The following is a 26,132-nucleotide window of genomic DNA, read 5'->3' on the forward strand; positions in this document are numbered from 1 at the left end:
TCAGCGCATGTGACAAATAACATTTGATTTGAACCACATTGGAAGCATCCTGAGTACGATCAGGCATAGCGCGCCATTGCGTGGTCATTTTAAACACCATTCCATACGCAGGAATAAAAACTGCGCGTGCGCAATATGTAAACTATCCACCCGGCCACTATCAGTCGATCAGAGAGTGGAAGATGGGGGTAAATCGAGTCTGTGGGGCTAGATCGATCACCGAAAAACTCGATTGAAGGAATTCAACGGATTGTGTTAAAATAGTACAAAACAACACCATAACAAGCGTTTGGAGCGGGGAATTCAGCGATCATCAAGAGGTATTTTCAATGTACGTCTTTTGAAAGATGGTGCATGCTTAAAGCACACAAAGAGGCTCTAAGGACGGGCAGAACGAAAGGCCCCAAAACATGTATGTCTAGGCAGGCTAAATTAATCCCGGATAGTGAATGTAGAAGGATATAGTATTCGTAATCAATCCGCTGCATCGTCAACCCAACAAAAATGCAAGATGTTCCTTGAAAACGAACAACATTATGTCTCGTCGATTATTAAACTAGGACTCTGATATTAATAATCGGGAGGCCATATAGGTGGTATAGGCCAACTCTTTTGATAAATTGAATTTTGCATTGCTATAAATGGAATATTTTAACATCTTTATCTATAAAACAACCCCATATCTTGTGAGCACCGATGATTTGGTTGTCAGGCTATGTCAAATTATTAAATTGCATGTCATAAATCACCCAGGAATACAACTAGCTGTAGGTGATTATACTGTATCATCATATTAGTCACATTTGAAGCGAGAATCCCCTACAGTCATGGCTTTTTACATTTCCAAACATTTTGATAAGTTTGACAGTGGTAATGTGTTACCTCATCTGATTGACTAAATCCAACACAACCCATATTTACTCAGTGGTGTAAAGTACTTCAGTAAAAATATTTTGAAGATACTACTTTAGTCGCTATTTGGGGTGTCTGTACTTTACTATTCATATTTTTGACAACTTTTACTTCAATACATTCCCAAATAAAAATATGTACTTTTTACTCCATACATTTTCTCTGACAGCCAAAAGTACTTGTTACTTTTTGAATGCTTAGCATCCGTGGTCATCCTTACTGCCTCTGATCTTGTGGACTCACTAAACACATGCTTTGTTTGTTAATGATGTCTGAGGGTTGGAGCATGCCCCTGTCTCTCTGTATATGCAAAAAAAGCAAGAAAATGATGCTGTCTGGTTTGCTTTATATAAGAAATGTGACATTATTAACTTCTGACACTATATTTGATGGTATATTTAAAACCAAATACTTTTACTCAAGTAGTATTTTACTGGGTGACTTTCACTTTTACTTGAGTTATTTTCGATTAAATCATCTATACTTTTACTCAAGTATGACAATTGGGTACTTTTTCCACCACTGCCCACTCTCACCAGGATGGACTTTCCCTGGCACAGTGGAAAGGTTTTGGAACAGCTCAACCACCAACGCCAGCTGGGACTGCTGTGTGACTGTACCTTCGTGGTGGACGGGGTGGACTTCAAGGCCCACAAGGCCGTGCTCGCTGCCTGCAGTGCCTACTTCCACACCCTCTTTCTGGACCAGAAGGATGTGGTGCACCTGGACATCAGCAATGCAGCAGGTACATCCGACTGGGTACAAACTGGTTGAATCAATGTTGTATCAACGTAAACATTTGAGAGTGAAATTTCAACCACCGGATTATGTCATCATGGTGACTTAATTTCAACACAGACAAATCTTGTTTCAAATGTTTTATTTGTACTTTTAAAACGATATTATCATATTATCAACATTATATTTTTTTATTTAACTAGGCAAGTCAGATAAGAGCATATTCTTACTTACAGGACAGCCTGGGAACAGTGGGTTAACTGCCTTCTTCAGGGGCAGAATGACCTTGTCAGCTCAGGGATTCGATCTAGCAACCTTTCGGTTACTGGCCCAACGCTCTAACCACTAGGCTACCTGCCACCCCAATATAAGAAAAAAATACAATAGGCTGGTCAGCACCTCCTACTGGAGAATAGATCTATCTACAGCTATCCTTTGGTCTCCCATCCGATGTTTTAACCAAGCCCAGTTTAGCTATATTAATTATTTGTCAATGACTATTACCAATGTGCTGTCGTGAGAATGATTTTTGAGAGATCTCCACTTAAAAACGACACTGATTCGCTTTTGCTATTGAAGTCATTCCAAAGGGTAGATTTAACAGAGCAAATTAAATGTGATCATACATTATCAGTCATCAATGATGCTATTTATCCCTACAGTATATAACATTTGCTAAGTCATTAACAGCAATTGAACCCAGAATTCAGCTAAAAATAGACAATAAAATAGGACTGGTTGATTTCAAATGTAATGATATTTAGTGATATTGAATTGTGTTTGGTTGTGAACGCAACCAAATATCAACATTTGAAGGAGACAGTTTAATCTGTGCCACTGACTTAGTCTTGCATATCCATTACATATGTTAAAAAGAAAAATGCTATTGCAACCACTTTGCAATATGGAATTGAGACCAAAAGCTTAAGAGGAGTTTCAAGTGTTTAATACCATGGATACAGTCAGCTGACTGCGTACATTTAGAAAACTCACAACCCATGTTATACTCTTCCCTTGTAGATGTCACATGTCACCTCCCCAGCTATACATTTTATGACCCCAATGAGTTTCCCTCTGGTTCCCTTGTGGAATGTCCATGGTTCTCTCTTTGTTTAGCCAGATGTCAGAATCACACCCTGTCCATCATCTGTTCTGGGCCTGACCCTGCTCTCTGATCCTAGGAAGTTTCCTCTTATCTGATTAGGTCAACATTTCTAAATTAGCATTTACACAGTTTCATGGCCTAAACTCCATTAATACTCACAGTAATCATTCACTAAACAGGATACAAACAAACTACAGTTTCATTTGAAACATGTTACATTTTAATAGACTCCATCACATATAAGGGATTACAAAAAAAACGGTAACTGGAATCCATTACCAGCTAAAATATTGTAATCCGATTACTGATACTTTTGAAAAACTAGATGATTACTTTGAGGATTACTTTTAAATGCAGAAAGTATGTTTGCGGAAAAATTAATCTTTGTCACTTCTGTTTTCTCAATGATGTTTAAATCAGCATAGAAAAGAGGTGCAAATGTAAGTTAGTTACACCTGAGCGAGTCTGACCACAAGTCAGAGAACACTATAATGACACACCAAATGGGTTTGATGGATCGCGGGAAAAGAGCAGGAATAGGCTTTTGGAGACTACAGTCCAAGCTATGTCTTCCAATGTTGCGGCTGCTGTCTGCATCCAAAGATTATCCAACGTGAATAAACGCTTGGAGGTAAGGATGACAGCAGTGGTTTAGTCTACAGCGATACAGATATCACTTATTATTAGTATCTACATAGCGCATTGATGTGAATTACACTGCTGCTCTCTCATTTAGCTATTTGCGCCTTACTGATTGTGGTTGCTGTGTGGATGGCTGTTCACAAATCTAAATGTGTATTTAAAGTAGGGTTGCACATTTTGGGGAATATTCAGTGGTGGAAACTTTCCATGGGAATATATGGGAATTAACAGAAATATATTGAAATTAATAGGAATTTAAATGTAAATGTTTTTTACATTGGATATATTTACCATATCATATGGGGACAGAAACATAAACATTTTATCTTATCATAAGTAGACATAATTGCAAATGATTAAATCCTTCCAATAGAAAAAAAATAAAATAATTAGTTACGAATTTAATTACATTTGTTGACTCTTCACATGGGATGATTTCACTGAACAACAAAAGAAAGGGAATATTGAATGATCCCCAATGATCCATCGCATCTCCCAAAAACGTTTTCAACATACATCTGTAAAATGATAGTCTAAAAACTAAAGCTTTGGTTGTCTTCCTCTCAGGCTTTCATGTCTTCTCCCTGGACCTGCTCAATGTCCACCTCTTGAACATCAGACTCTGAGGCCTCATCTTCACTGTCACTTTCCAATCCGGTTGAGGATAGCTCGTTGTCAGGCTCAAAAAGCCTCAAATTTGCCCAGATGGCCACCAATTTTTTAGCCCTTCTATTGGTCAGCCTGTTGCGTGCTTCGGTGTATGTGTTCCCAAACAAGGACCAGTTGCGCCCTGAGGCGGCTGATGTTGGTGGGATTTGGAGGATGATGGAGGTAAACAGGGGAAAGAGCCTCAGATCCACAAGTTCCCTTCCACCAGGTGGCTGATGAGATATGTTGGCATGACTGCCATAATTGCATCTCCATCCCAAAGCACTTGCTTGGAAGTGTACTTCGCAAGACTGCCAAGAACCTTATCCAGGCCAAGGGGGCGAGACACGGTAGTGATGATACCATAGGCCTTGTTGATCTCTGCACCATACAGGATGCTCTTGCCAGCATACTTGGGGTCCAACATGTACGCTGCAGCGTGTATGGGCTTCAGGCAGAAGTCTTCACACTTTTTGATGTATTTCAGAACTGCAGTTTTCTCAGTGAAATGGGCAGGGCAGTACGGATTTCTTCTCTAATGTTCAGACTCTGCTTGCAGATATAAGACAGGATGGCATTGTCTCTCTCAAGCCGTGCAATGGCTACTGCTATAGGTTTCAGGAGTTTCAGGCTGCTTACCACTCTCTCCCAAAATACATCATCCAGGAGGATCCTCTTGATGTGGCTGTCCATATCGGCAGACTGTGATATGGCCATTTCTTGGAGAGACTCCTTCCCCTCCAGGAGACTGTCAAATATGATGCCAACACCACCCCAACGGGTGTTTCTGGGCAGCTTCAATGTGGTGCTCTTATTCTTCTCTCTTTGCTTGGTGAGGTAGATTGCTGCTATAACTTGATGACCCTTCACATACCTAACCATTTCCTTGGCTCTCTTGTAGAGGGTATCCATTGTTTGCACTGCCATGATGTCCTTAAGGAGCAGATTCAATGCATGAGCAGCACAGCCAATGGGTGTGATGTGAGGGTAGGACTCCTCCACTTGAGACCAAGCAGCCTTCATGTTCGCAGCATTATCTGTCACCAGTGCAAATACCTTCTGTGTTCCAAGGTCATTGATGACTGCCTTCAGCTCATCTGCAATGTAGAGACCGGTGTGTCTGTTGTCCCCTGTGTCTGTGCTCTTGTAGAATACTGGTTGAGGGGTGGAGATTATTTAGTTAATTATTCCTTGCCCACGAACATTCAACCACCCATCAGAGATGATTGCAATACAGTCTGCTTTCTCTATGATTTGCTTGACTTTCACTTGAACTCTGTTGAACTCTGCATCCAGCAAATGAGTAGATAAAGCATGTCTGGTTGGAGGGGTGTATGCTGGGCAAAGAACATTCATAAATATTTTCCAACACACATTGCCTGTGAGCATCAGAGGTGAACCAGTTGCATACACGGCTCAGGCAAGACATTCATCAGCATTTCTCTGACAACGTTCCTCCATTTGGTCAAAAAAACTTCTGATTCCAGGAGGACCATGAGCTGTTGCTATCGATAAGGTGTCTGATTCATCATTTTCACCTTGAATAGAAGTAGAGGGACTTTTGTCAGAGGTTGCTTATTGTGAGCGCTAAGGGAACTTTATGCACTTGGCTGATTCTGAAACTTTGTTGCATTCTTCACATATGATTTGGCACAGTAACTGCAAATGTACACAACTTTTCTTTCTACATTATCTGCAGTGAAATGTATCCACACATCAGATAGTGCCAGCTGTAAAGATTATTAAAATAAGTTGTTTAAAAAAACCCAAATACAATTCCATGTACAGATAGATAGTTAAGCAGTTAGATTAAACAACTCGTTTGTAGGATAAATGTTTTAAAATGAAACATGTATGGAAACAGGTGAATTAATACTCCTCAGTTAGCAGACTCAAGCAAGCTAAAACTCACATGGTAGCAAAAACTAACTTGCAGAAATTGTTAATAAGTTAGAAATGATTTAAACACACTTTGCTGTAGGCTACTATTTACTAGTTAACAAAAAATAATGTATGTCATATATATTCACCCCACCCAGTATTGTAATCAAAACTTTCCAGAATGCATGTAGTCCTTGGCTCAGACAGTGTAGTAGTGTGGGCTCAATAGCATCTCATTAGTGTGCAAGATCTTGAGAATCAGCTGTACATGTGATGGAAGAGTGCACTGCACATGTGATGAAGAATGCATTGTGTATGCAATTCCATTGAATTGGGGATAGTTTATCCAAAATATGCCACAAGGCCTACAATTGCCTTATGTGTATCCCACAAAAACGGTTCACTGTTATAAGCTAACTTTTTTTGATTAATTTAGGCAAAATTCCCCAAATTCCCATGCTTAACTTCCCATGGAAAATTTCCAGAAATTTTCTGGGAAGTTGTTCGACTCTTTGCAACCCTAATTTGAACTCAATAATGGTTGAATTCAAGAAGTTTAAGCTGCCTATAAATCATTGTTTTTGAAACCAGTGGGACAGCCAGTGAATAATGTGCTCTTGCAACAGCTGCACAGTGCGGATCCCAGCCTATGGAATAAAAGTGGGGCTTTTATTGCTCAATCTAATTCATGCTGATAAAACATTTTAATCCATTTACCTAATGGACACATGTTCAAACTCGCACACTTTTTATAGATTAAAGGGGCAATCTGTAGTTGATACATATATTTTTGGACTTAGAAATTATACAACAATTAGTTACAACATACATTTTGATATCATGGATGGTCAGTCCTTGCATCCATAGCACTGCCTATTAATCTGAGAGGGCCCATCCCTCAGCTGTTTACCAAAACAGAGATGGGTCAACCGTTTTATTATTGTTTCATCTATGGATTTGCCCTTTAAACAGCTGCATATTATCAAGATATCAAAGTGTCACAAACTAAAAGGTAAACAATAGGCCTATAGCAAATGCAGCATATGGCATTCATTTTTCACATGTAAACAGCACTTTTCGGTAGTGCTCAAAGCATGCCATTCCATGAGCGCCGCATTTATTTTTGAACGTGAATCAATGAGCCCAATCAGTCCTCCATGACAACAAAATCATAAACAACAGAGTTGGGCTCGATAATAAATCTTTAGTTTTGGGATTATGCTCAGGTGAAACAATATGGCTAATTTAGACTTCCATATTTCCACGTCCTATACTTGAAGATCAAAGGGTATAATATTTATTGGAATGACTGGAATTCTGATAGACTTTGGTTTTTAATGTAAAGATACATTTTAATGGAATTATTATATGTAGTAGAAAGCGTTGGTTTAGAAGAATTCTACATAACCAACCCATAAAGTAAAAATGTACATCCATATATGGCCAGCTATGTGGACTTTAACATTGATTTATCCTGCAATAGATGTTGTTCAATTGGTAACATTCATTTTTGTCTTCTTCTAATGCCACTTAAGGGGTAAGTAATCTAAAAGTAACTGAATGTAATCAGATTACATTGCAGAGGTTGGGTAATCCAAAAGTTACATTACTGATTACAGTTTTGGACAGGTAACTAGTAACTGTAACGGATTACATTTAGAAAGTAACCTACCCAACCCTGGTCTTGTTTAGTTCTAGTTTATCTACAAAATAATAATTTATATGTTTGATATCATGTCTCCATCTCAAACAAAAATCGAAGTAAAAAAATAGGGCTAAATTAAATCAAACTTGATTTAAAATGCATTTAAAGTTTGATTTGATTTATAGTGTTCAAGATAGCATGCATAAGACATCACAGATCTGTGGAGATCTTCACAATTGCTGTTATAATCTGTGCAGGATCTTAAACTGCATTGATAATTTGCACCATGTACTTTTAATGTAACCTAACTGCAATCCAGGTCATTTGGTTCTGCTATAAGATGAAGCAAAGTGATATCAAATTCATCTGAACTCTATTTGCTTTACCTTAATATCCAAGACCATGTTGAACATCATGCTTGAGCTCCCAAGTGGCACAGCGGTCTAAGGCACTGGATCTCATCTCAGCTTGAGGCATCACTACAGACACCCTGGTTCGAATCCAGGCTGTATCACAACCGGCTGTGATTGGGAGTCCCATAGGGCGGCGCACAACTGGCCCAGCATCGGCCGGGTTTGGCCGGTGTAGGTCATCATTGTAAATAAGAATTTGTTCTTAACTGACTTGCCTAGTTAAATAAATAAAATAAAATCTGTCTCACAGTCACAGCAGGGCTCATGGATCCATTGCTGTGTGTATTCTGCAGGTCTGGGCCAAGTCCTTGAGTTCATGTACACGGCCAAGCTGAGTCTGAGTTCTCAGAATTTAGAAGATGTGGTGGCAGTGGCCACGTTCCTTCAGATGCAGGAGATAGTCAATGCCTGCTCTGCTTACCAGTCGCTGGCTGTCTCCACAACATCCCAGTCAATACAAGACTTAAATGACAGTGAGTACAGTACAGATCAGTACACAAACATTGGTTATTAGTACACAGAAATATCCATCAATAATTAGTATGCTTTCTTTAACAAGCCCACTAATGTTATCCGTCATAGCTTTGCACAGCTGAAGCAAGCACACTGATTTTCTTCAGGAAATTTACATGTTGTGGTTTATATTGCTCTTTCCCATAATCTCTTCCAAACCATAAAGACAAGATTGAGGAAGGAGAGCAGAACATAGAGAAGGAGCCATCAGAGACATGGTCACATGACGAGGAGATGCTAAAAACAGCAGATGACGGAGGGTCAAAGGGCGTTCAGGAGGACCCGAAAGAGACCACCCCAGACGATGGACAGATCAACAGTAAGACCCCCGACAAACCCAACCCACAGACCCCGGGGAGAGGAAGACCCTCCAAAACCTCCAACTACGCCGCACCAAGAAAAACCACAGCAGAGAGAGAGGAGATGGAGGTGGAGAGCCCTACTAAAGATGTGCCTGAGTGTCAAGATGACCACTCGGATGCGGACTACACTCCCAGTCAGTGAATTAGTCTTCATACTTTTCATTGGTGATCTGTATGTTTAATATTGCTGTGCGGATAAAGATGTATTTTGTTCTTAAGAGTTTCCATTCAAGTCTGAAGCCGGTATATCTAACATGAGTACCAGGAGAAGAAGGACAAGGAGAGCTCCTCATCGCAACCACTCTCAGGGTAAACAAACAGCTTGACTGACCTTCCTACCTAGGAGCAATCACTAATCTGCCATGCTTTCTCCTACCCAATCATGTTAGATCAGTGACTACTTCGAGGAAGGAAAGATGGACCGCTACATTTTCAAAATATTTGACTGCAGTGGGCCAGTGTCTGATGGTTATACAATTCCTCTTCATAGATAATGACTCCGATGAGGGGAACAGCGCATCAAAGACGGTAAATGAAGAAAAAGAGGTTGAAGAGGGTGAGATTGAGGAGGATGAAGAAGAGGGAGGTGGTGAGGAGGATGAAGAAGAGGAGGAGGATGAGGGAGAAGATGACCAGGGGACGGAGAGCGGAGAGGAGAGGAAGCAGCTAGAGTTGGGTGCCGTCACCGACCGCACCGAGTCACGGTCCTACGGCTCTGTGACGCACAAGTGTGAGGTGAGGACCGTGTGTGTTTGCGTGTGCTAGTTTGAGTGTGTGGTTACTTTGCACACTGCGATTAGAAATGTAAAGGATTGAATGTTTTTGGATGACCCATTCCCTATTAGAGGAGGACTTATTGTTTTGAACTGTGTATGTATATTTTCCTTTCAAATGAACCATCATATAGACAAAATTGTCTTCAAAAAGAAAGGAGGACCAAGGCACTCTTCATATAATTAATTAAAATACATTTTGGAATGGAACCAAGATTTATTTTTAACTGACTTGTTTCGGTTGCATGGCCTTTGTCAGGGGGTACGATGATACAAAATTATTTTGAACCAAGCATTTTACAAACAACCCTAATTAGAGGGAAGAGTCAGTCATTGGAAAACACCTAGTAAAAAATAATATACACTGAACAAAAATATAAACGCAACATGAAAGTGTTGGTCCCATGTTTCATGTGCAGAAATAAAAGATCCCAGACATTTTCCATAAGCACAAAATCTTTATTTCTCTCAAATTCTGTGCTCAAATTTGTTTACATCCCTGTTAGTGAGCATTTCTCCTTTGCCAAGATAATCCATCCACTTGAAAGGTGTGGCATATCAAGAAGCTGATTAAACAGCATGATCATTACACAAGTGCACCTTGTGCTCTGGACAATAAACAGCCACTCTAAAATGTGTAGTTTTGTCACACAACACAATGCCACAAATGTCTCAAGTTTTGAGGGAACATGGAATTGGCATATTGACTGCAGGAATGTCCACCAGAGCTGTTACCAGAAAATGGAATGTTAATTTCTCTACATAAGCATAGTATTGGGCTTAATTAATGTATTTCAATTGACATATTTCCTTATATGAACTGTAACTCAAAGTAAAATCTTTGAAATTGTTGCATGTTGCATTTATATTTTTGTTCAGTATACATTCAAAATGGTCTACTAGAGAATATTGCATTCACATTCATGTAATTCGGGATTGAGCATATCTAACTAAAATTGCCATGTATTTTCTAGGACTGTGGAAAGAAGTTCACCCACACGGGTAACTTCAAAAGACACATCCGCATTCACACAGGAGAGAAACCTTTCAGCTGCCGTGACTGCCACAAGGCCTTCTCAGATCCGGCTGCCTGCAAGGCTCACGAGAGAACACACAGGTTAGTATCAACCTCATCACTCATCTCTTTGGCCCAATGCCAAACAAATCCCTTAGTGTTCAATAACAACCCTTTGTATGACAGAGACGATACGCATTTGTGCAACACGTCCTCTTGTAAAATAGTTATTCATTGATAATAACAATGATCAAATTGATAGTGAATTAAAAATCAAGACAGGCATAGTAATCAGTTTCATAGCATCAACATCCCCTCGAACCTCAGCACCAAAGTAAGTAGCTATATCTTACTTAAATATCTTATGTTTCTCTCTCTCTGTGTAGCCCCCTGAAACCCTACTGCTGCTCCTCGTGTGGGAAGAGCTACCGGCAGATCAGCCTGCTCAACCTGCACCGGAAAAGGCACACAGGCAAGGCCCGATACAGCTGCAAGGACTGTGGCAAGCTCTTCACCACGTCTGGCAACCTGAAGCGCCACATTCTGGTGCACAGCGGCGAGAAGCCGTATCACTGCAACTACTGCGACCGGGCCTTCTCCGACCCCACCGCTAAGATGCGCCACCTGGAGACCCACGACGCAGACAAGGGCCACAGCTGTCCACACTGCGATAAGCGGTTCAACCAGGTTAGGACCACTTCTTGACCACTACATTGACCAGTATTGGGGATAGTAGGGAGAATTTGACCTGCATGTAAATAGAAGGGAGATAGTGTGGCAATGTGTTTGAGCAGTGGTGGGAAAAGTACTCAATTGTCATACTTGAGTAAAAATAGATACCTGAAAAGAAAATGACTCAAGTAAAAGTGAAAGTCACCCAGTAAAATACTCTTGAGTCATTATTTATTTTTTAAGTCAAAGTATCCAGTTTTAAATGTACTTAAGTACAGTGGTGGAAAAAGTACTCAATTGACATATTTGAGTAAAATGAAATGCTCTACATTAAATTCCTTATATTTAGCAAACTCGACAGCGAAAATGTTATTACATTTTTTATTTACAGACAGACAGGGGTACACTCAGACATCATTTACAAACGTGGAATTTGTGTTTAGTGAGTCTACCAGATCAGGGGCAGTAGGGATGACATTGCATTATATTGATAGGTGCGTGAATTGGACAATATTGCTGTCAAAATGTAACAAGTACTTTTGGGTGTCAGGGAAAATGCATATGGAAGTAAAAAATGCATATTGTCTTTAGGAATGTTGTGGAGTAAAAGTCAACATTTTCAAAAATATAAATACCCCCAAAAAGTACATACTCAAAAAGTAAATACTCTAAAGTATTTAAACTTAGTTACTTTACACCGCTGTGTTTGATTTAAGTAGCCCTATTTTGTACAATCCTGTATATAGTCACTCTCTATCCTTGCATTGAAATGTTGAACTGTATCTAACCTGGCTATTCCTGTCTGGACAGACTGGGAATCTGAAGGCTCACCTGAAGATACACATCACAGACGGCCCTCTGAAGTGCAAAGAGTGTGGCAAACAGTTCACCACTTCCGGTAAAACCAGACCAGACATGGACTTCCGAACCTGTATTCATAAAGCATCTCAGAGAGTAGGAGTGCTGATCTAGGATCAGGTACTCACTGTCCATGTAATCTTATTCATTATGATCTAAAAGGCACCACTGGTCCTATTAAGATTACATGGACAGGGAGGGGACCTGAACCTAGATCAGTACTCTTACACGCTTTATGAACACAGGCCCTGGTCTCTCGATGTGTTGATATATAACTAGTCTCTGGTCTTCGCATTGATATATAACTGTAGTCTTGGTTTCCCAGGGAACCTGAAGAGACACCTGCGCGTGCACAGTGGGGAGAAGCCCTATATCTGTATGCACTGCCAGAGAGCTTTCGCTGACCCAGGGGCACTGCAGAGACACGAGCGCATACACACAGGTAACAGTCCTGGATTTAAAGGAATGTGTTCACATTGACCTCTTTCTTTGTATTTTTTTATTTATCCTTTATTTAACTAGGCAAGTCAGTTAAAAACATTCTTATTTACAATGATGGCCAACCCCTAATCCGGACAACGCTGGGCCAATTGTGCGGCGCTCTATGGGACTCCCAATCACGGCCGGCTGTGATACAGCCTGGAATCAAACCAGGGTCTGTAGTGACGCTTCTAGCACTGAGATGCAGTGCCTTATTCCGCTGCGCCACTCGGGAGCCCAAACATGTGTAGCCAAACATGTGTAGCCTAAACATGTGCAAAAAGAACAGGGAATGCCTGTGCATTGCATGATAGGTTGGAGACTGTCATGTAATTGTAGTGTCTGTGTGCATGCTTGTGTGTGGGTCCTGTAGGGGAGAAGCCATGTCTGTGCCGGATCTGTGGGAAGGGGTTCACCCAGGCCAGTTCACTCATTGCTCATGTCCGCCAGCACACCGGAGAGAAGCCCTATGTCTGCGACCGCTGTGGCAAAAGGTAAACACACACACACTATAATCCTATTGATGTAACATAGAGCCCTTTTTGTCTTAATGCCCTATCTCCAACTCCAGGTTTGTCCAGTCCAGTCAGCTGGCCAATCACATCCGTCACCATGATAACATCCGGCCACACAAGTGTCACAACTGCAAAAAGGCGTTTGTCAACGTCGGGGACCTCTCCAAGCATATCATCATTCACACAGGTAGGAAGACATGGAATGTACAACTAACTGAGAGTGAGAAAGTAAGTTTCGCTGGGAGTAGTGGATATTAATGGATAGTCAAAGAAGTCTATAATATGTCACTATCTTGTGGAATATAGGTATCTTGTGTATATTTATCTAGTTAAGAAAACAAAGCTGTTGGGTATCTGGGCACATTCTTTCCCCTCCATCTTTAGTGTGCCTCCAACCTCCTTCCCCTGAGGTATAACATTAACTGCATTAGTCTACCTTCCCCCTTCAAGTAATTCTCCCCCACGGGTGGTGTCTGAGATATCACCTGTGACTACTAATGTGGTCACATAACACACGTGTAACCTGGGCACTAATTCGATACAGTTGACAATTACCCACGCTCTAACCGCAGCAGGTAGCCTAGCGGTTAGAGCGTTGGGCCTGCAACCGAAAGGTTGATAGTTCGAATCCCTGAGTCGACAAGGTGAAAAATCTGCTGATCTATCACTTAACCCTAATTGCTCCAGGGTTGCTGTCAACAATGGCTGATCCCTGGCCATGACCCGGTCTCCGAGGGAGCGGGATACACAAGTATAAGCACCCCCTATTAAAAAATAAAGAGCATTAATCACATTTATTGTCCCCCATGATGAAATCAGGGGGAGGGGGACGGACGGACGGGCTATGGATCTGTACATACGTAAGTCACGCAATATCAGACACCACTGGCCCGATCTTGACTAAACTTACAAAATTACAGTGATTGGCCCAATGGGGATGCTGTGTCATTCTTGGGGGAGGACGTGTTTACTGTTGCCTTGTTCTTTTTTTTTTACCATCCCCTAGGAGAGAAGCCCTTCCTGTGTGACAAGTGCGGTCGCGGGTTCAATCGTGTCGACAATCTACGCTCCCACGTCAAGACCGTCCACCAGGGTAAGGCTGGGATGAAGCGCCTGGTGGTTGCCGGGGGTGACAGTGATGACGGGGGTGACGGGTTCCATGGTGGGTCGGCCTCGGAGATGGACGAAAATGAGATCAACATAGTCACTGTCACCACCGAGGACATCGTCACCCTGGCGACGGAGGCCCTGGCTGGCAGCACTGTGTCCCAGCTGACAGGTCAGATGGAGCGCATGCTGGGTAATGTAGTTCAGACGGGTGGGAGTAGGGGACTATGCAAGGGTTGTGACTGTAAAAGGAATGGGATGAAAGGAAGGTGGCTATGTAAGAGTAAGAAGGAAATGGACTCAGAACAAAGGGAATAATAAAGACAATTCTCCTGCCATGTGTTTATATGGGATTCTGTCTGTTTCCAGTGGTGCCTGTGGCTACATCAGTGTCAGTAGATGAGACGGAGGCTCTGAAAGCTGTGATTGCGAAGGCTGTGGAGAAGGTGCAGGAAGCAGGTGAGACTGGCCACACACAGCTTTGAATAGCTTTTACTATTCATAACTTCCTCATACATCCTCACTGTCTATCTCCTCTCCCTCCCAGACCCCAACACTCAGATCCTGTATGCATGCGACTCTTGCGGTGACAAGTTCCTGGACGCCAGCTCACTGGCCCAACATGTGCGAATCCACACCGCCCAGGCCCTGGTCATGTTCCAAGCTGACTCTGACTTCTACCATCAGTACACCGCAGCTGCCACCACTGTGGGGGAAGATGTTACCACAACCTGGCAACCCACTTCCGAGCAGGTTATCCAGGGAGGGGAGCTCGTCTTCCACACCCGAGAGGTTGAGGCGGAAGGGGATGAGGTGACTCAAGAGGAGGGAGGAGAGGTGGTGGCCCAAGCTGACCCCCAGCCAGAGGAGGAAGATGAGGCTGTGACAGAAGAAGGACAAGGAGAAGAGATGGAGTGTGGAATGTGCAGTGATGTGGCACTCAAGAATAAAAATAAAATGCAAAGCAGTCAAGTTCTTACTGGGGTCTGACAATACCTCATATGAAGCTGCCAGTCTCTGGTTCTCTCTGAGTCTCTGCATCAGTGACATGAACATCTGTGTCCAAAGTTTGGGAAGAAACGGTTTGGCTTGTTTTTTTGGACATTGTATAAAGTTAAATTATATATATATAAAAAAAGAAGCAAAACACATTGCTATAGGCCTATCTGTGTTTTACCATTACCTTGAAAATAAATGTGTTTAGAGTTAAATAAGTTTGTTATTTGGTGTTTTTATTTTATTTTATGAGGCATGTGGCCCATGATGAACACTGAAATTCTTAATGTGGCAGCCCGGGGAAAATTATTGCCCACCCCCCCTGCTGTACAACATTTAAACTGGGGACCATTGAATGCAGGGGTCAGTTTTTGGCCCCCCATATTATTATTTTTTTATGCAAAATGTCCCAAAAGTAATGTCCCAAGAAGGAAGTTACCCCATCTAAATAATGCAAAAGGTATATTAACTTCAATTATTGAAGAAAGGGCAGGAGACAGTCAACTAAAAAGGTAAGCGGGCAGACAGCTTTGGAGGGCTGAAAAGTGAAGCGGTGGCCTCGACAATCAAAGGTGGACTGCAAATGGTGTTGAAAGTCATGAGTAGCCTAATTAATTTCAACAATCTTCTTCATTAGACTTAGACCAACAAAGCCCTCTTGTTATGTCTTCCTATTTAAAAAAAGAGGTATGCTATCCGACGCCTCAGTTTTAATTAATTAATTGAAATAAGGCTATTGTTTTGGGGCACAAGGGGGAAGATGGATTCTAATCTAGATAACTGGCAAAGTGTATTTTGGGTCGTATAAAATAAGAATATAGCTTTTCATGAACAATATATTTTTAAGTTAATGTATTTATCCAGCTCAACTTCAAGAAAGAACCTGAAAAAATGTTCTTCAAATGCCAGCAAGACACTGGGAAAGCACTGGACACAACCAGACCAAGTCAGTTCAGTGCTCTGAGCATTGTCAATCAGTGGCCACTAAATCAAATCCAACAGTCACCCACCTAATCCAGATAGCCATTTTTATTTGTAATGTTTTTTTTTTTGTTAACTAGGCAAGTCAGTTAAAGTTAATGGGTGTGAGTTAACACCATCCCTTCAGACTGTCTATGAACAGGCAGAGACCGAAGATGAAACTGAGACAAGCCAGTCATAATTCTTTAGAATTTGGGGCGGGGCTGTGATCTGGTCTGCTTATTGTCCTTGCCTCGCGGAAAAGTTGCCCTTTTAATAAAATGTCTGGTCAAGGAAGCCTCCTCTGCGGGGCGGGATATTTTTGTTATCCGTAATCTTTGGCCTGTCTGATGTTTGTCTCAATCAAATCATCCCAGACCCCTCCCATAAACTCCATCCAGAGTTACAGCCTCTCTCCTCAGTCTATGCAGTTCCTCTATGGACAGTTAATATATTAAGACCCAGTATTCATTCATTAGTATTTGATTTTCTGTTTGTTTCTTTAAATAGGGAGTAAGCAGACGAAGCCATGTGGCCATAAAGATGTAAGCCTAATTGGTAAATCTAGGAAGTCTAGATATTGTTACGTATTCGGTACATAATATAGAGAATGCAAACAAATACTGCATTCAACTCATCCGTGCACAATTCAAAGTTGCTTAGGGATCTGACCCTTTTTTTAAATTTTCGCATAAAATGACATACCCAAATCTATCTAACTGCCTGTAGCTCAGGACCTGAAGCAAAGATATGTATATTCTCAATACCATTTGAAAGGAAACACTGAGGTTTGTGGAAATGCGAAATTAATGTAGGAGAATACAACACATTAGATCTGTTAAAAGATATTACAAAGAAAAAAACATGTTTGAAATGCAAGAGAAAGGCCAATGACTTAGGAATATAGCCGCAATTTCGACAGTATATGTTCAAAGTTTTAGACTGATCCAATGAACCATTGCATTCTGTTCAAAATGTTGTATCAAGACTGCCCAAATGTGCCTAATTGGTTTATTAATACATTTTGAAGTTCATAATTGTGCACTCTCAAACAATAGCATGGTATTCTTTCCCTGTAATAAGTACTGTAAATTGGACAGTGCAGTTAGCTTACATTTGGTAATCTTTCTGCCCATATTAGATATGTCTATGTCCTGTGAATTTTGGTTACTTACAACCTCATGCTAATCACATTAGCCTACGTTAGCTCAACCGTCCGGCAGGGGATACACCGATCCTGTAGAGGTTAATTTGGCTACAATTTGTTCATCAATGTTGATTTAATTAACTTGCTGGTGGTCCAATATGATGCGTCAGCTTGCCTGCCTGTCGATCTATCTGCAACTACAGCTGATTTTTTTCTCAATGCTTTGTGCTGACCAGTGTTCCTACAGAATGCCTTCTTGTTATGCTATTAATGTACTTGAAGATAAAACTCTGGGAAACCTTTAAAAATAACTGCAGTAGTGAATAACACATGGTAAGGTTAAAAGAAAGCCATCATGTTTATTTGTACAACGGTTCTTGGCCAACATTTCACGAGTGCATAAAATGTTTTATGTCGCAGAGGGGCCAGGCTATGGGTGTAGTCTATACTCTTGTATAATCTTTACTGCAAAATTCAGACAAATACATCAGTCTACACCATTTAGGAAGAAAAAGTAGTGACCAAGATGTTTGATTTTTTTAACGAATTAGATATTATTAGTAGTATCTTTGGTAGAGCACGCATGGCTTGCCTCACTCCGTCTGACAGTCAAACAGTGAGGTTTTGAGACTGTTCATGAAAGTAACAAAGTAATATAACGTTACTTTCTATGCAAAGTAATATTGTAACATTCCTTTTGTTACATGTTCTTATAACTAATCACAACACTGCCTAGGACTAAATACCCTTTCAAAAAAACAACAAAAATCTGATAAATAAACAAACTGCAAATTAACTTTTACATTATTGGGGTAATTGTGTGAATATTAAACATTGTACATAATATCGTCTTGATTACAACTAGGGAATCTGGAGGCACTGCATTTCAGACAGGCAGAGGCACAGACTGACAGACAGGCAGGCAGAGGGACAGACAGGCAGGCAAAGGGACAGAGACAGGCAGGCAGACAGATATGCAGGTAGAGGAACAGACAGAGGGCCAGACAGACTACAACATTTATTGGTAGTCCTGCTCACATGTGCTGTAATTCTGTTCTTGACATAATACTTCACTGCCCGCCAGTCCCGCTCTCTGAGGGCTTGTGGCACTGCCTTGATGCATGCAAGAGTCTGCATTCCCTGGAGTAGCTCCAGAGTCCATGAATTGAATATATGTTTCTTCCACTGTCCCTTTGTCCTCCTCACTCCACTTCCTCTTCTTAGAACCTTGGGACAAGTAAACAACAATTAAAAAATATTTGAGGCATTTTTGCTGCGTCACCATACATCATGCTGTATTTGAATTCTATGCATGTGCTTTTGCTGCTTAACTGAAGTCATGCGTTATGTTGCATGCTGTTTACAAACTGGATACATTTTTATTTGTATTTTTAAAAAATTCAGTCATTTAGCAGACACTCTTATCCAGAGTGACTTACTTAGGGTTAAGTGCTCAAGGGCACATCTACAGAATTTTTCACCTTGAAGATTCGAACCAGCAACCTTTTGATTACTGGCTTAACGATCTAACCACTAGGCTACCTATCTCCCTTTATTGTTCTGCGTCTCCTACCTCCACCCCAGTCTCCACCTGCTTTGGGTCTGCTCTATCCCTATGGGGAATGTAGATTATTCCATTCTCTACCTATTTTTTTAATTTAATTGTGAACTTTGTTATGGTGCTTTTGTTGTAGGGAGTATCCCAAAAGGATCAGAGTCCATACTCAATATATTGCCATAAATATTTGATTCAATAAATTGTTAAAATGGCCAAATATTCTCAGTTTCTTACAGAATAAAGTTTCAGAGCCTCTAGAGAGTTTTAGAGATCTTAGAATAGGAGAGACTTTAGAGGCCGCCATGGCCTCCCGTATCCTATGACATTCCCACCCACCAGGGAGCCAGGGCCAGCCAATCAAAATGTGTTTTTCCCATCAAAAAGGGATTTATTACAGACAGAAATACTCCTCAGCACCCCCACCAGCACAAAATGCACCTGTGTAATGATCATGCTGTTAATCAGCTTCTTGATATGCCACACAAGTCGGGTGGATAGATTATCTTGACAAAGGATAAACTGCTCCCTAACAGGGATGTAAACAAATTTGTGCATATAATTTGAGAAATAAGCTTTTTATGCATATGGAAAATGTCTGGGATCTTTTATTTCAGCTCATCCAACATGGGACCAGCACTTTACATGTTGCGTTTACATTTTTGTTCAGTGTAGAAACAATAACGTTTACTCACTCCCTTACTTTCATGTAGGCTATTTTTGCTTTGACCACATTGATTCGGATGGGGTTTCTCACGATCCGCAAATGCGAGTTGTAGTTGCCATTTACCGATGGGAAAATTTGTTGAGTATTAGGAGTACAGTAATACTTCAGGCATTTCTGGAAAGCACTGTTATTTACAGCTATTTACTGTTATTGATAGTTACGATGGGTAGAAAAATGACTGTGATATGTGGTTGTCCCACCTAGCTATCTTAAGGTGATTGCACTAACTGTAAGTTGCCCTGGATAAGAAAGTCTGCTAAAAGACAAAAAATCATAATAAATTGCTGTGGCTAAAACTACACTAAAATTGTCCAGAGTTTTAGATAACTAAAACTAACGAGAGATGAAATTACTCAAATGTGACTAAGACTAAAACAGCTAACAAAATGAACACTGGTCTCGCTGAGTCTCTCTTTAAAAAATTGGAACATTGCATTATAAGAATGTAATTGTTGGAGCATGAGTAATGAAATCACGAGTGTGTGGATTACTTGTTCATTTTTAGAGCCACAATTTGAGACTCCTTCAGCAAAGTGGCTGAGTACCACTTACTAAAGAACAGAGCTCTAAGATCTGGCTTGGCAGGAAATATAAATAACTAATTCACCGACCACAGTCTACGTACAAGGACTAATATGTCTATAATTAAATGTTTGTGGGAGTAAACAGAGAAACTATTTTGACATGACTAAGTGCTGGAAATGCATGCAGACATTTTAGAATAGTAGAGACTAAAGAGCCAAGTGGAAACAGGAACAAACACATCAATAAGATTAATTTGGGCAGGTTCCTTACCTGATCTTCCTGCCATGGCCTCCCGTGTCCTCTCTGGTGAGCCAATGGAAACACATTAATACAAATTCCTAAATCCCATGGATCTGTATTGAAATCCTACAACATGCTGTTTGCATATACAATATCAATTAAACTGTTGGCCCTAAGGTACAGTATGTGTGTGTCATTTATGAATATGTTATGGCTGGAAATTAAAATGGAACAAGTTTCTAAAAGCTGCTGGGCCTTAAATGCTTTCATTCCACATCAAAATCTTTACCTTGTGGCTCACATGACCTTCCAGGAGTTTCTTCAGTCAAGTCTGTATCACTCTCTTCATCCAGCTCAACACACTCTGAAATACAAGCAAGCAAGAACATCTCTTAGCAAGGAGAGCGAAATAGACAGGTCGCTCAGAAAAAGTCACCATGACAGGGTTGAGGTACCAGGTTCAACTTGACAGATTGTTACATACCCACTGGACTGATGTGGATCTGGTCAAGACCTTTCCCCTTGAATTCGTTTAGCCTTCCCTGCTCCATCGCCATGAGGACTTTGGTGATTTTTGCCAGCTGAAGTGTTCCCTCAGGTAACCTGTAATATTTCTTGTCCATCTGTAGATCATGTCCCAGGAAATCTGCTAGCAGGTCCATGTCGGTGTCATTTAAGTTGAGTACAGTAGACATCATGGTGATGTGTTTACGCAACTTGATGGACGAGAGGGATTCTGGACATTTAGCCCCACACTTCTTGGCAAAGAGACGCAGGCAGTCTGATCCGCTAAATGATGTTGGACAGCCTGGAATGGCGAACATATAGATGTTCTCCTTCAGAACGCTGCAATGTTCACGCTTCTCTGCAAGCAGCTCCATTGATTTGATCATTGTAGGGGACAGAAGCACTGCGACTTTTCTTGATCGCTTTCCACGTATTTCTATGCGACTAAAATGTTGGCATAGCGCCCGTTCAACATCTGAAAGGGAGTTCCCATAATCGTCATGTAAAGCAGTTTTGTCTCGAGACACGAATGAGGCCACTGTCATCAGGGAGGCATCCCCTAGTCTTTTTCGGTTAAAGACCGTCATTTGTGACAGAGTGACTTTAGCCAGCTGTGCCCACGTCTTCCTGTTAGGTTCTTTGGAAAGTTGGCTGTAGCATGTTTTCTGTTTTTCTTGAAGGTGGATGTGCAGTTTCTTGACATCTTCAGCAAATGTCAAGATCAGTGGAGCATTGAACTTATTTTCTTCAAATGTTTTGTGAGCATGACACGAGATGTACTCTCTCCAGCATGTCTTATAGATATGTTTGAAGTCCTCTACCTTCTGAGCCTTTTTCTTGTTACCAGAGACCCTAGCCTCACAACTAACTATGTCTGCAACCTTCTGAAGGTTATGGCCAAGTTTTAAGGCTAGTGAAGGTGTCTTTAGTGTATTCTTATCACTGTCAAAGCCACAAACAGCTTTCACTGCACTGATTGTGTGGAGGAAGTTGGCTGGATCAATGTATTCCTCCAATCTCGTGAGAGGTGATACATGCTTCCCTTTCAAAACCAGTCTTCCCAGCTCGCGCATTTTCTGCCGTATCAATTCATGATTGGCACGTCTGTGTCCCATGATGTTGTAATGTTGCTCCCCGAACTGGATGATACATTTGTCTCTCTTTATGACATCTACCACCTCATCTTGTGTCATATCATTGACGAGTTTCCACAGTCCCTTGCTTATCCCATCTGGCACAGGTTGTGCATGGGCACAAATAGCCTGCACTCGTGTTTTACCAGGTTTCAGCCGTACACCACTCAGTGGGCACCGTTTCATGTGTTTCCATAGGAATTTTCTTTTAAAGAGTCCTTGGCAATTTGCACAGTGCAAGAAGTCTTTTGGATTTCCATTTGGGGAACTGGTTTGTTTACAAGGAACTATAACACCTTTGCCTTCTCTTATGACTTGCATGTTGTGTGCTCTGTCCCCTCGTTTCCTCAGTATAGTCAGTTGGAGCTTTCTGTCCTTGGAGTTCTTTGGGAAAGAAAGGGCCTTTGCGACTTCAGCTTCACTTTTATGAATCATTTCCAGATGCCGGGCAATTTTTGATTGTGGTTTCTCACAAAAGAGACAGTAATGTTTTTTGGTGTATCTTCTTGATCCATCTTTAGTCTTTGTAACGTGCATGACTTCAAGTGAACTTGTCGATTCTTGCACAGAGGTGTCAGATTCTGTATTTCTATGTCTCTTATAAGTCTTTTTTGGACCGTCTTTAGGAGCAGATCTTGCTTTGGTGGGGCCTTTGTTCTTCAATACAGTGCAGTGCTCCAAGCTGCTCTCACTGTCACTTTCCGTTCTTGACACACATTCATCTCGTGTTATTTCTGTGCTGCTGATTGAATCTTCAGAATTATATCCAATCCTGTCTTTGTCAAGTTGGCCATCTTTAGGTTCCAATCTTGCTTTAGTAGTGCATTTGTCCTTCAATGCAGTAAAGTCCTCTAAGCTGCTCTCACTGTCACTTTCTGTTCCTGGCACATATTCATATTCTGGCACATATTCATATTCTGTTATTTCTATGCTGCTGATTGAGTCTTCAGAATCATAACCAAGCAAGTCTTTGTCAAGTTGGCCATCTTTAGGTGCAGATCTTGCTTTAGTGGTGCATTTGTCCTTTAATGCAGTAAAGTCCTCTAAGCTGCTCTCACTGTCACTTTCTGTTCCTGGCACATATTCATATTCTTTTATTTCTATGTTGCTGATTGAATCTTCAGAATCATATCCAAGCATGTGTTTGTTGAGCTGAAATCATGAAAACAAATCAGAATTGATAAATTTGTTTTACTAAATGCATTGTCTGATCACTGAAAAACTGAACAGTTTTACTCCAACATATCAACTCATTTACTAAACCAATAACTGTGTCCTTATTATTCTGAAAGGGCCTATTTCATGCAATCAAGTAATAAAATAAAACCATGCTCCTTTCTTATTTGTAATCATTCCATTATCTATTCTGTATGCTAGTGTACAGAGTAAAACATGTATCGGGTCTCTAAGTTCCTGACTAACTCCACAGCTAAAGGGATACCGAGACAGATTTGGTCCTTGTGAAAGGAATGAGACTAATTTCATCCCTGTATGATGACCACAAATCAGAGTGGCCCTAGAAATATGATATCCACAGTATCTTGGCCTGAGTTCAGTCTTGCTCGACCTCTTCAGACTCTGTCACAGACAGAAATATCAACTCAGGGATAATCTTCAGACTTTAAAGTTTCCGGAATGGTGACTTGCTCAGGTAGACCATTTTTAGATAGCTAAAGATCTCATTGGGCCCATATAATACATAGTCACCTCAAATTATTGGCACCCTTGATAAAGAAGAGCAAAAAAGACTAAACTAAATACCAATACTGAGCTATATTTTATGCTCCAAAAAGTTTTCAAATTATTATTTTATACTGATATAATTTCTCAGAGAAATAGATTGTTTCAATATTTTTTCTCTCTTAAAAAGATGGGTGAAGATAATTTAGACCCCTCTGTCAAAAGTTTAGTGTTTAGTATTTAATTCCATATTCTTAGCGCACATTGACTACATCAAGCTAGTGACTAAACAAACTTGTTGCATTCACGCTTTGTTTTGGTTGTGTTTCAAAGATCATATCCTTAAGACATGCTAACCTCTCACCATTAGCAATAACAGGGGAGGTTGGCATGTCTTGGGGGTATGATCTTTGTTCTTTGGCCCTAATCTATGGATTTCACATGAGTGGAAATACAGACATGCATCGTGACACGTCTCCTTCGCATAGAGTTGATCAAGCTGTTGATTGGAATGGTGTCCCACTACACTTGTTGCTTGATATTGGCGGAAACTGTAACACGCGTTCCTACACGTCGATCCAGAGCATCCCAAACATGCCTGGCGAGTATGCAGGCCAGAAACAGGGACATTTTCAGCTTCCAGGAATTGTGTACAGATCCTTGCGACATGGGGCAATGCATTATTATGCTGAAACATAAGGTGATGGCTGCTGATGAATGAACCTCGGGATCTCATCACGGTATCTCTGTGCATTCAAATTGCCATCGATAAAATGCAATTGTGTTTGTTGTCTGTAACTTATCCCTGCCATACCATAACCCCAACGCCACAATGGGGCACTCCATTCACAACGTTGATATCAGCAAAATGCTCGCCCAAACGACACTATACACGTGGTCTGCGGTTGTGAGGCCGGTTGGATGTACTGCCAGAATCTATAAAACGACGTTGGAGGTGGCTTATGGTAGAGAAATTAACATAAAATTCTCTGGCAACAGCTCTGGTGGACATTCCTACAGTCAGCATCCCTCAACTTGAGACATTGTGGCATTGTGACAAAACTGAACATTTTAGTGGCCTTTTTTTGTCCCCAGCACAAGGTGCACCCATGTAATGATCATGCTGTTTAATTATCTTCTTGATATGCCACACTTGTCAGGTGGATTGATTATCTTGGCAAAGGAGAAATGCTCACAAAATGAGAAAAATGGGCCAAAATTCACCCAACTTATTGTGGGAAGCTTGTGGAAGGCTACCCTAAACATTTGACCCAAGTTAAACAATTTAAAGGCAATGCTACCAAATACTAACTGAGTGTATGTAAACTTCTGACCCACTGGGAATGTGATGAAAGAAATAAAAGCTGAAATAGATCATTCTCTCTACTATTATTCTGACATTTCACATTCTTAAAATAATGTGGTGATCCTTACTGACCTAAAACAGGGAATTTTTACTAGGATTAAATGTCAAGAATTGTGAACTTAAGTTTAAATATATTTGACTAAGGTGTATGTAAAGTTATGACTTCAACTGTGTGTGTGTATGTATATATATATATATATATATATATATATAAATAAATCTAAATAAATAAAACATCCCTTTTTCACGACCCTGTCTTTCAAAGATAATCCAAATAACTTCACAGATCTTCATTGTAAAGGGTTTCAACACTGTTTCCCATGCTTGTTCAATGAGCCATAAACAATTAATGAACATGCACCTGTGGAACGGTCGTTAACACTAACAGCTTACAGACAGTAGGCAATTAAGGTCACACTTGTGAAAACTTAGGACACTAAAAAGGCCTTTCTACTGACCAAAAGAAAGATGAACTGCGTGAACGTGCCTTAGGCATGCTGCAAGGAGGCATGAGGACTGCAGATGTGGCCAGGGAAAGAAATTGCAATGTCCGTACTGTGAGTCACCTAAGACAGCGCTACAGGGAGACAGGACGGACAGCTGATCGTCCTCGCAGTGGCAGACCATGTGTAACAACACCTGCACAGGATCGGTACATCAGAACATCACACCTGCCGGACAGGTACAATGGCAACAACAACTGCCGAAGTTACACCAGGAATGCACAATCCCTCCATCAGTGCTCAGACTGTCCGCAATAGGCTGAGAGATAGGCTGAGAGAGGCTGGACTGAGGGCTTGTAGGCCTGTTGTAAGGCAGGACCTCACCAGACATCACCGGCAACAATGTCGCCTATGGACACAAACACACCGTCGCTGGACCAGACAGGACTGGCAAAAAGGGCTCTTCACTGAAGAGTCGCGGTTTTGTCTCACCAAGGGTGATGGTTAGATTCACGTTTATCATCGAAGGAATGAGCGTTACACCCACGCCTGTACTCGGGAGCGGGATCGATTT

The 26,132-nt window shown here is 41.1% G+C and overlaps 2 protein-coding genes across 3 annotated transcripts in view; one reads left to right on the forward strand and one right to left on the reverse strand.

The window, feature by feature from the left end:
* Nucleotides 1-121: 121 nt before the first annotated feature.
* LOC112232573 (zinc finger and BTB domain-containing protein 17) lies at nt 122-15,490 on the forward strand. Of its 2 annotated transcripts, none has more exons than XM_024399631.1 (15): nt 122-331; nt 1,452-1,657; nt 8,278-8,457; nt 8,664-8,993; nt 9,079-9,168; nt 9,350-9,594; nt 10,607-10,749; nt 11,034-11,334; nt 12,130-12,217; nt 12,503-12,619; nt 13,031-13,151; nt 13,229-13,359; nt 14,179-14,451; nt 14,649-14,738; nt 14,827-15,490. In XM_024399631.1, coding segments are annotated over exons 1-15 (2,760 nt in total). In that variant the 5' UTR covers nt 122-329; the 3' UTR covers nt 15,270-15,490. The 2 variants fall into 2 exon arrangements, with proteins under 2 accessions (XP_024255399.1, XP_024255400.1); XM_024399632.1 differs by having other exon boundaries at nt 122-320.
* LOC112232574 overlaps nt 14,116-26,132 on the reverse strand; it is a 19,433-nt gene continuing 7,416 nt past the window's right edge. Inside the window, exons 4-9 of the mRNA XM_024399633.2 lie at nt 20,914-23,221; nt 20,719-20,793; nt 20,460-20,492; nt 18,421-18,609; nt 15,276-15,335; nt 14,116-15,159 (exon numbers count right to left, since the gene is read on the reverse strand). Of these exons, the coding sequence (XP_024255401.1) occupies nt 15,277-15,335; nt 18,421-18,609; nt 20,460-20,492; nt 20,719-20,793; nt 20,914-23,221 (2,664 nt within the window). The 3' untranslated portion in view covers nt 14,116-15,159; nt 15,276. The remainder of the gene's footprint in view (nt 15,160-15,275; nt 15,336-18,420; nt 18,610-20,459; nt 20,493-20,718; nt 20,794-20,913; nt 23,222-26,132) is intronic.

This window comes from Oncorhynchus tshawytscha, linkage group LG16 (genome assembly GCF_018296145.1).
Source record: "Oncorhynchus tshawytscha isolate Ot180627B linkage group LG16, Otsh_v2.0, whole genome shotgun sequence".
In the NCBI taxonomy this organism is placed as follows: Eukaryota; Metazoa; Chordata; class Actinopteri; order Salmoniformes; family Salmonidae; genus Oncorhynchus; species Oncorhynchus tshawytscha.

Coding starts and splice junctions, on each gene's coding strand:
- LOC112232573 (XM_024399631.1), top strand. Junction 8,458..8,663: donor AATACAAGACTTAAATGACA/GTGAGTACAGTA, acceptor CAAACCATAAAG/ACAAGATTGAGGAAGGAGAG. Junction 8,994..9,078: donor GGATGCGGACTACACTCCCA/GTCAGTGAATTA, acceptor TTTGTTCTTAAG/AGTTTCCATTCAAGTCTGAA.